The 9,657-nt window shown below is 52.1% G+C and overlaps 1 protein-coding gene across 5 annotated transcripts in view; it reads left to right on the forward strand.

Annotated features, from left to right (window-relative positions):
- The first annotated feature begins 511 nt into the window (after positions 1-511).
- Positions 512-9,657, forward strand: part of AZIN2 (antizyme inhibitor 2) — a 31,894-nt gene continuing 22,748 nt past the window's right edge. The window contains exons 1-7 of one of the 5 annotated variants that reach the window (XM_032493889.1): positions 512-657; positions 751-871; positions 1,510-1,684; positions 3,237-3,410; positions 6,990-7,162; positions 8,134-8,268; positions 9,028-9,193. In XM_032493889.1, the coding sequence (XP_032349780.1) occupies positions 1,580-1,684; positions 3,237-3,410; positions 6,990-7,162; positions 8,134-8,268; positions 9,028-9,193 (753 nt within the window). In that variant the 5' untranslated portion in view covers positions 512-657; positions 751-871; positions 1,510-1,579. Of the gene's footprint in view, positions 872-1,509; positions 1,685-3,236; positions 3,411-6,989; positions 7,163-8,133; positions 8,269-9,027; positions 9,194-9,657 lie in introns of all 5 variants that reach the window. The other 4 variants (XM_032493892.1, XM_032493891.1, XM_032493890.1 and 1 more) reach the window with 4 other exon arrangements.

Genomic DNA, 9,657 nt, shown 5'->3' on the forward strand with positions numbered 1-9,657 from the left:
TTGAGTTGGAAGAATCAGAGACGATGTTGGAAGAGGCAATTAAATAAAAAGAATTTTACTAGAAAATTAATACAAGGAGAAGTTATTTGACCTGGGCTTCCAGGGATGAACGGGCAGTTTACCAGATAGGAGAGGAGAGGCACCATTGAAATGAGGTCGTCACAGAAAAGGCTTCCCGGAGCAAACAGGAAACCTCTTGGCTTCCTGCCCACTCTCTAAGATCCAAGATCCAGGAGCTAAGCGTCTCACCTAGTGGACGCTCGTGATTCTGAGCGGGTCGCCCTGCAGTTCCGATTTCCTAGCGTAGGGTGGCTGCGGAGGCTTCTCGGGAGGACTGAGGCTCAGGTTTGCCGGGTTGTCTCGCAGAGTTGAACGCTTTATGTCGGAATCGACCAATGGGATGGCGGCACCCAGTTACCAGGGCTACGGAGGTGCCGCAGAGCGGAGGCGGGGCCTGAGCACTAGGGGCGGGGTCTGGGCGGGGCTTATATAAGTGGGCGGTGGAAGGAAGGCGTGGCGTGGGGTCGGTGGCTGCTGGGCGGGCGGGGCGCAGGCCGCGGGGCCGGAGCCGGGGGGAGCCAGCGAGAGGAGGCGCCGAGAATCCGATTCACTCGCTGGGGAGACCTATGGACCGAAGCCGTGTAAATGCGTTTTAAGGCCAGTGCCGGGAGTGGCTCCGGGAGCCTCGGGGAGCGGGCGCCCTCGGCTCCAGTGTTGACCTGCTCCCTGGCCCCTCTTGCCTCCTCTCAGCAGGGGCCTCGGCTCCGCAACTGCCACTCCTCCTTGGGGTGTTGCGCAAGTTTCGAGGTCACCGGCGACCCCCCCTAGCAGCGCGCCTGGCTCTGGCCCCCGCGAAGGAGCACGGGGCTTGGTAAGGGGGTTTAGGGGGGCGGGACTTCGAATCTACACCCAGGAGGGATCAGCCAGACGGAACCGCAGTCTTCGGATCTTGCCAGGGAGCCCGGGGTCCCCACCCACTATGTGGGGCCCCCATGCACGCTTAGAATCCTAGCACATCAGGACCAGCCCGGCCCCTGTTTACAAACGGGGAAACTGAGGTTCCAAGAGGGGGACGGGACGTACCAAAGGCCACCCAATGGAAAGCACTCTGGCTTAGAGTCCTTGGTACAGCTACCTGCAGCCACTTTAGGTGGGCGTGGTCAGGATGGGGAGCATTTGGAAACTTCCCCACTCGACTTTCCTGCTCCTTCTCTCTCATTCTTTCCCTTTTTACCAAAACTCGAATTTCAGAACTGGAAAGGATCGCCAAAACAATTCATCCATTTTACAGATGGAGAAACTGAGGCTTGGAGAGGCAGTGACATCTAGGCAGATAATACATAGTCCTAGTACAGGATTCCTGATCATTCCCCGTCTTCCCAGTGAACCAGAGCTCCGCAGGCTTGTGCTGAGGGCTGGATGTGACAGGACTGGGTGCCTTGGCCAGGGGAAGTGAGGGGTGCAGGGGAGGCCAGCCCCCCAGCAGCCCCCTCACTCTCTTGCCCGCAGTGTGTTGCATACTTTTTAAGGCGGCCAGAGGAAGCGGCAGCTCCATCCAGCCCATCGGCTTCTCCTCGGCATGGCTGGCTACCTGAATGAAACGGACTTTGTGATGGTGGAGGAGGGCTTCAGCACCCAAGACCTGCTGGAGGAGCTCACTCTGGGGGCCTCACAGGCCACCAAGGTGAGGGTCTGGGAGTGGGGGATGGGTCCTCTGTCCCCCTCAGCAGGCCCAGCGCCCCCCCTAGGGCCCTCATCTTATTCTTTCACTTATTTGGCATTCAATCCTTGCTATTTCCAAGAGACGGGCTATTTCATCACCAGTTCCTGGTCCTTGTCCCTGGACCTGCTCGTCCTGTGTTCCCTTCCTTCATGAACAACACCACCACCATCCACCCAGCCCTCTAGGTCAGAACCTGGGAGTCTTCGCTTCCCCGTCCCACACCTGGGCATCACCAAGCTCTGTGAACTTAGCTCCTTAAATTACCCTTCAGTGTGCTTTTCTGGAACTTCACTTTGTTGTTTAGGCTTCATCTCTAAAGGCCCCCTAACCTTTTCCCTGACGCATCCCACCCCTTCAACTTTAGCATAGCCCTGCTCAAAATCAGAATTCTTTGGCAGATTCTCACTACCTACAGGATCCAAGTCAGAACCCCTCTGCCTTCATAGTCCCAATTCTGGCTTTTCCCATGGCACATATTTCCCACAGCACATATCCATCAGAGCTGAACTACTCTCCTCATATTTCTGGATGATTCCATGTGCTCCATTATCAGTCCTTTGCCCAGACTCTTCCTTCTGCCTGGAACACCCTTCTCCCAGCCTTTCTCCCTCTTATCTATTTCTTCTCATTACTTATTACTCATCCTTTCCTGTCACCTTTTCCTGATTGCCCCAGGTACATTTTGTACTTTCCTTCTCTGTGGCCCCTACTGCATTTTGTGGAAAGTCCCATGTAGCATTAATGGAATGGGCTTGTAATTGCATAAGGGATTAGTTTCCTCCAGACCCAAGCCCCTTTAAGGCTAGACCCTGTCTGGTCATCTCTGTCCCTTGGTATATTTGCATAAGGATGCTTAGTCAGACACCAAGTGGGTGTCAGTAAAAGAAAGTGTTGCCTAAAAGAGAAGCTGAGTCCCAGGAAAGGTTTAAGTCGTGTTGTGTCACCCATGGCCTCGTATATGTTAACCTTCAGCAACCAGCTGTCCACAGGAATGGCTTGCGGTGGCAGTGGGACTACACCAAGGCTTCGCTGAGCACCTAAATGTGAAAGGCAGTGGCTGTAGGCCATAGCTTTGGTCTTCAAGGAATTTATCTGTTTTTTGGAGAAGACAGATGTGTATATACACAGTTCTGATACTTTGGAAGCATGTGCAAAATGCAGTGGCAGAGAGTTTCCTTATTGGTTTAAGGGAAGGTGGCATTTCAGCTGAAACTTGAAGGTAGATTAGGTCTCATTTGCCAGACACCTGTTGGGGAAGGGTATTCTCCCTGGAGGGCACGGCGGGTGGGGAATAAAGGCTGGGAGGTAGGCAAATGATCAGGATAGAGCTAGAGTTTGAGCTGCAGTGAGGGGAGGGACTGGAGCTGGATCACAGAGCCTCAAATGTCCTGTAGGCTTGGGGAGCCCCAGAGAATTTTAGAGCAGGGTCCTTAGGAGGTACTTGGGAGGACTGTGGATGCAGCCCAAGGCAGGAGCTGGGTGAGATCTCATATTCACCCTTCTTGTTGTGCAGGATGAGGTTGCTGCTTTCTTCGTGGCCGACCTGGGTGCCGTAGTGAGGAAGCACTTCTGCTTTCTGAAGTGCCTGCCGCGAGTCCGACCCTTTTACGCTGTCAAGTGCAACAGCAGCTCAGGCGTGCTGAAGGTCCTGGCTGAGCTGGGGCTTGGCTTCAGCTGTGCCAACAAGGTGAGCCTCTGCCCCGCACCGGCACACTGACCCCCGCTGCTTACTAAACACAGGGCCTGGCTGCTGCGGGTGGACCTAGGGAAGCAGGAGTGACCTGCAGTTGGCCCCTGATCTCTGGGAAGGGCCACCACTTGGGAGGGGCTTAAGGGGTGAGGGAGGGAGAAATAAGCATGGAATTTGGCAGCCTTGAAGTTCCAAACTGGAACCACATGTGCTGTGTCCCTGGGCAGGTGGGTCTCCTTTTTAATGGAGATCTTCAGACTTCTTGGCATAGAGCTATACATGGTATTTTTCTAATTGAAACAAAACCAAACCACCTTTTTATCATTGAGGGGAGGAACTGGAGCTGGATCACAGAGCCTCAAATGTCCTGTGGGCTTGGGGAGCCCCAGAGAATTTTAGAATTTTTAGAAATTTTTAGAATTTTTCTTTTATAATCTTAATAATGTGTGACTGTACATTTTCTTAACTAATCCTTTTAGAGTTTTGTTGTTGTTCCCAGTTCTACAGCCTTTTGGATTTGATTAATGCTGTTGTCTTAATTCCCCCTGCTCTCTTTAGGTTTACTTTGCTTATTAACTATCATTCTCTATTCACTGGAGTCCTGCAATGTGCTAGACATGGTGCTAGGGAGGGCTGGCAAGACAGTGTTGATTAAAACAGACTCTGTTTTCCTTGAGTTGCCTGCTTAGCTTATCTATTTTATTTCTATTCTTGGTAAAAGCCTTAAGCTATGACATTTCCTCAGAGTACAGCTTTGGACATACTTGTTCATTTATTGAGCACCTACTGTGGGGCCAAGTACTTTTCTAGGTAAGGAATGAACAAGTGAACAAAACAAAAAGACCCTTCTATCATGGAGCTTACTTCCTAAAGAACAAACAAGTTAAACAATGAAAATCTATGGTATTTTAGGTAGCAAATGCTGTGGAGAATATTAAAGCAGGGAAGGGAGGTAGGAAAGAGACATGGATGTTGAGAGAAAGGATTGTATTTTTAGATAGGTTAGCCAGGGAAAGCTTCACTGGAATTTGAACACAGACCTAAAGGAAGCAAAGGATCAAGCCAGGTAGATAACTGGGGGAAGGGCATTCCAGGCAGAGAGAACAGAAAGTGCAAAGGCCCTGAGGTGGCAGCAAGCTTGGTGGGTGTTGATTTGTGATACTGTCATTACTGTTATTTTTTTTAATGGTTAATAACGATTGTTTTGAGGGGGAACCCCTTTTAAACCATGGTCAGCAATGTGGCTAGGTGTTGTGCAGAGGATTCTAGGAAAGGATCCTGGAGGAGACAAGAGGAAAGCTCACCTGGGCAAGATGACAGGGCTGGAGGGATTCCAGGTGGAGAGAGGTGTGCACCACAGTGGGTGGTCAGAACCAGCAGGTTCATCTTTATCAGAGACGTGTATTACTGTCCTTAGTGGTAGGTGAGTCTCCGTCGTGACACCCACAAAGCCCCTTTGCATCAGCTCTTGCTTTGCATGCCTAGTTCCGTGTGTGCCTCACATGAGGTTCCTAGGGGGAGAGATTATCATTTTGCAGTTGAGGAAATGGGGGGCCAGCTGCACACAGCTTGCTGAGAGTAGAGCCAGGACCTCCCCTCTGCAGCACGCCGGGCTTCTGCTCTGGCAAAGGAGGACAGGGACCCTTTTCCAGCCCCCTTGGTCTAGGGATGAAAAACAGGACCAAACCCCACTGACTAGAGTCCTGCGTTTCTGGAAACCCAGTGGTGGGGCACTGTGCCTGGCCCTCAAGCTTCAGAGCTGGCCTCCAAAGAGCAGAGCCATGGGGTGTTAGGAAATGACCTTGAAGTCAGTGGGGGACGTTAAAAGCATCTACCGTTTGCTGAGCACTCTTGTGCTAGGAGCTTTGCCAAGTGTTTTCTGTACTTGATCTCATTTTATTCTCGCAAGAACCCTGTGAGGTAATTATTATTACTGTGGTTCTGACAACAGCCCCGTGAGAAACATTTACTATGTGAGGAAAGGAGGCACAGAGGTTGAGGGAGGCACTGGTAAGGGCCCGCTTGAGTATGGCTAGGGGTCTCAGACTCTACTGCTGCTGTCTTCTCCAAGGTCCTCGTGCAGGAAGTGGTGGAGCTGGGGTCCCTCCCTGTACATGGGCTCATGTAGCCCTTGGGTGCCCAGACTGAGAGGTGGCTCAGGGAGGCACAGCTTTTCTTAGAAGGCCGAGGCTGCCCTCTTCTGGTTGGCCGGAGCTGGTGGCCACGCTGTACAGCACCATGCCTTGGTGGACACTGACCTAGGGTGAGGCCTGAGCTGGGGCTGTGTGTACAGATAAGCATCAGGCAGACTCCAGGGTCAAGGGCACCAGCCGTGCCTTGTACGGGGCTCAGGTCCACACACCCACTGTCCCAAGGACCTTGTGCCGTCTTTCTTGCCCCATCCCTTGCCCTTTCTTGCTGTCTCCCTCAGCATCCTCCATCTGAAAAAGCCTTCCCTGGGCACCACATCATCCCCAGCCCAATCTTGCTCCCTCTTTATGGCCAAACCGACTTGTTCACACTTGCTTGTCTGCACTCACTTGTCTCTTTCCCTTGGTTCCCACTCCTTAAGCCATTATTTCCTGACCTCCTCTCATCCATCATTCCAAGGAATGTCCTCTTACCAATGTCCCCAGAGATGTAAAGCATCACATTAGGGTGGGGGAGGGTATAGCTCAAGTGATAGAGCGCATGCTTAACATGCACAAGGTCCTGGGTTCAATCTCCAATACCTCCTCTAAAAATAAAGGAATAAATAAACCTAATTACCTCCCCCCTGAAATAAAACCAATCTAAATACATAGTCACTCTTCAAAAAATAAAAAGTAAACTTAAAAATATTTAAAAAAAAATCACATTCGGTGCCTGCTTGTGGTAGGTGCTCAGTGACTGTGGTTGCTGTCACCACCATCATCATCGTTGTCTGTATCATCAATGCAGCAATCGGGTGGAGCACTGTTCTGGGAAGTTGTGGAAGAGGAGGCCCCGTGGGGAGAGGGCCTTACTGGAGCCACCCAGCCCAGTGCCATACACAAAGCAGGTCTCTGGGTCTTGGATTACCTGTGTCAAAAAGACTCTTGGTTGGTTGAACTTTCTAATATATCAAGTGGTATTCTCTAAACATTTAATTCTGCCAGAAAAATGTGTCAGAAACCTGTTTTCTGGGCCACCATGAATCTGATAGTGCCTTTGTGTGAACTAGAATATGTATCACTTCCTTAAGACATGCCATTATTGTGAATACACTGAGTGAGATGCTTTGTTAGAGCGAGTTGCTTTAGTATTGGGAAGTTGTAATAAACATACAAATCCACCATGTATTCTCTGAATAGGATCCCTCCCTCCCTGGAATTGTGCAGTTCACCACCTGCACAGCTGTACGTGGCAGCCCTCCTTGTCAATGGTGAACCAGCAGGAGTCCTGGTTTTTGTATATCTATTGTCTAAAAGTAAGGCCCACTTCTTAAGTACCTCCCCTAGGGATAGCTGCGACTCTGCCCCTCAACTGTGCTTCCTTGGCCTCTGTGGGCCCAGCAGGCCCTGGCGCTTCCTGATCACCACCTTTGGGACCCCACAGGCAGAGATGGAGTTGGTCCAGCATATTGGTGTCCCCGCCAGTAAGATCATCTACGCCAGCCCCTGTAAGCAAATTGCACAGATCAAGTATGCTGCCAAGCATGGGGTCCGGCTGCTGAGCTTTGACAACGAGATGGAGCTGGCAAAGGTGGTAAAAAGCCACCCCAGTGCCAAGTAAGCTGAGAACCACTCATGTGGGAGGCCAGGCTGTGCATGAGGGTGGAGGGAGTGGGTGGAGTAGGGTTGGGGCTGAGGACCCTGCCCTGGACCCAGCCACAGTCACAGGAGGTTGGGCAGACACTCCTGGACTGGACCCAGGATGCCAGAGCCTGACTAGGACAGAGGTAGGAATGATGGATAACTGCCCAGGCAGAGCCAACCCACGGTACTCTGGAGGTCAAAGTCATGGCAGAAGGAGCAAGAGGGATGGTCGGGAAAGTTTCACGGAGGAAGTGGCATTTGAGGTGGGTCTTGAGGAATGAACAGCATCTGGGGAGGGCATAAACAGTGCATCAGAGTGAACTGCACGAGCAAACGCATGAAGGTCAGAAGCAGCACACGGGGCATTTGAGGGATAAGCAGAAATTTGAGGGATAAGCTGGAATACACCACGTGCGAGGGGTGGAGGAGAAGTGAATGACGCTAGTCACGGGGCAGGGGCTCAATGCACGTGGGCTTTGGAGGGGGTCAGGGCTGGACATTTTGCTCAGGATGTGGCTCTCACTTGGTCACTGGACACTCTGGGGTTTCTAGGGGGGCCTTAGGTTCCATTTTGTCTGTTTGACATACTGGGGATGTCAGGGTTCTCAATAAGACTGTTTAAATAAATAGTCCCCTCACACAAAAAAAGTTGGAAAAGCCCGGCTGGTGTAAAGGCTGATTCAGAGGAAGCAGGGCTGCCCAGGGGAGAACTGGTGAGGTTGGGACCAGGGCAGAGGCCCCAGGGAAGTGCCCAGGGATGTTTAGGGAACTGATTGGACAGTACTCAGAGGCTGACAGGCTGTGCAGGGGGAGGAAGGGGTCAGGGCCCCATGGGGTTGGGTAGCTCTGAGCCACGAGGGTTCACCTCCCTTGACTCAGGGAAGATGTGGTTGGGGTGGGGGAGGCAGGGTCCCCCTGCAGAGGTGCACTGCGTGTCTCCTCAGGATGGTTCTGAGCATTGCTACTGATGACTCCCACTCCCTGAGCCGCCTGAACCTCAAATTCGGTGCGTCACTGAAATCCTGCAGACACCTGCTTGAAAATGCCAAGAGAGACCACGTTGAGGTGGTGGGTGTGAGGTAAGTGCCCTGGAGCCCCGCCATCCCCACCCATGCCCACTTCTTCTTTCCTGGGAATTGATCAGTTCTGTGTGAGACCTCCCCTGGGGCCACCAAGGCCGGCCTGTCCCTGGGCCTGGAATTCTGCCACTTGAGAGTTTCCTCCCTTTAAGAAAGAAGGTTTAGAGTGTCCCACTGCCCCGACCTCACAATCCCCAGAAGGTCCTGTCCCAGGAGGATCTAGGAGGGACCCTTCTTTGCAGGAGTTTTCCCAACCTGAGGCCGAAGGTCGTCCACCTTGGCTCTGCTTGTTTTCTGGGAGGCATATGGAGGACCTAATAATATAGCTTTCCTTTATTCTGGACTTAGGATGTGCCAGGCACTGGGCTAAATGCCTCATTGTGCTAAATGCTGTGGAATCTTATCCCCACTTTACAGATGGGGAAACTAAAGCATGGGCAGGCCACACTGCTTGAATGTACATCAGATCCGGCTGACTCTGGGGCCCTAGCCCTCATCTCAGAAGGCTTAGCCTCAGGGGCAGCATGGAGGGATGGGTGAGGCACCCAGTGCCAAGGGACCTTTGCTGTAGTCTCCTGTCCACTCCTCATTTGCTACTTGGCCCTTGGCAACACATTTAACCTTTTAGGCCCTTAATCACTACATCTGGAAAATGGGCACAGTGTCCAGCGTGCTTGTCTGAGGTTGCTCCCGGCTGGGGCTGAGGTGGTGGGTACTTGGGGTCCTGCATGTAAGCCGAGGCTCTTCCTCTCTTCCCAGTTTTCACATTGGCAGTGGCTGTCCTGACCCACAGGCCTTTGCCAAGTCCATTTCAGATGCCCGGCTCGTGTTTGAAATGGGTGCTGAGCTGGGGCACAGGATGCACATCTTGGACCTCGGTGGCGGCTTTCCTGGAGTGGAAGGAGCCAAAATGAGATTCGACGAGGTAACCCTGGGGTCGCAAGTGTCACACCGAGTTTGGTGGGGGTGGGGGTGAAAGCAGGGAGGGTTATAATGATCCTTGAGCTCACTGTGAGTGGGTCCCAGGTGCTACGTGCTTGGTGCTTTACCTGAATTATCTTATCATTAACCCTGTGTTAAAGCTGAGCAAACTGAAGCTCACAGAGGTTACTTTACTTCCTGGCTCCATGGCAAAGCTGGCTACACATCCAGCTCTGCCTGACTCCCGCCATGCACATATTTGAGGCTTAATCAGGCTATATTTGCATAAGTCATAAGGCTCTTTGAGGGTCTGAGTATGCCCTCTTCACCCTCCAGTGGGCTGATGAGAAATCAGGTTGGAGGGCAAGGGAAGGAAAAGCCAGCCTTCTGTCCACTCCCAGTCCACCCGTTTCCGTATCGGTAACATGAAATCAGGGAAAAGGTGTTATTGCAATCCCCACTTCAACC

The sequence above is a fragment of the Camelus ferus genome, chromosome 13 (assembly GCF_009834535.1).
Source record: "Camelus ferus isolate YT-003-E chromosome 13, BCGSAC_Cfer_1.0, whole genome shotgun sequence".
In the NCBI taxonomy this organism is placed as follows: Eukaryota; Metazoa; Chordata; class Mammalia; order Artiodactyla; family Camelidae; genus Camelus; species Camelus ferus.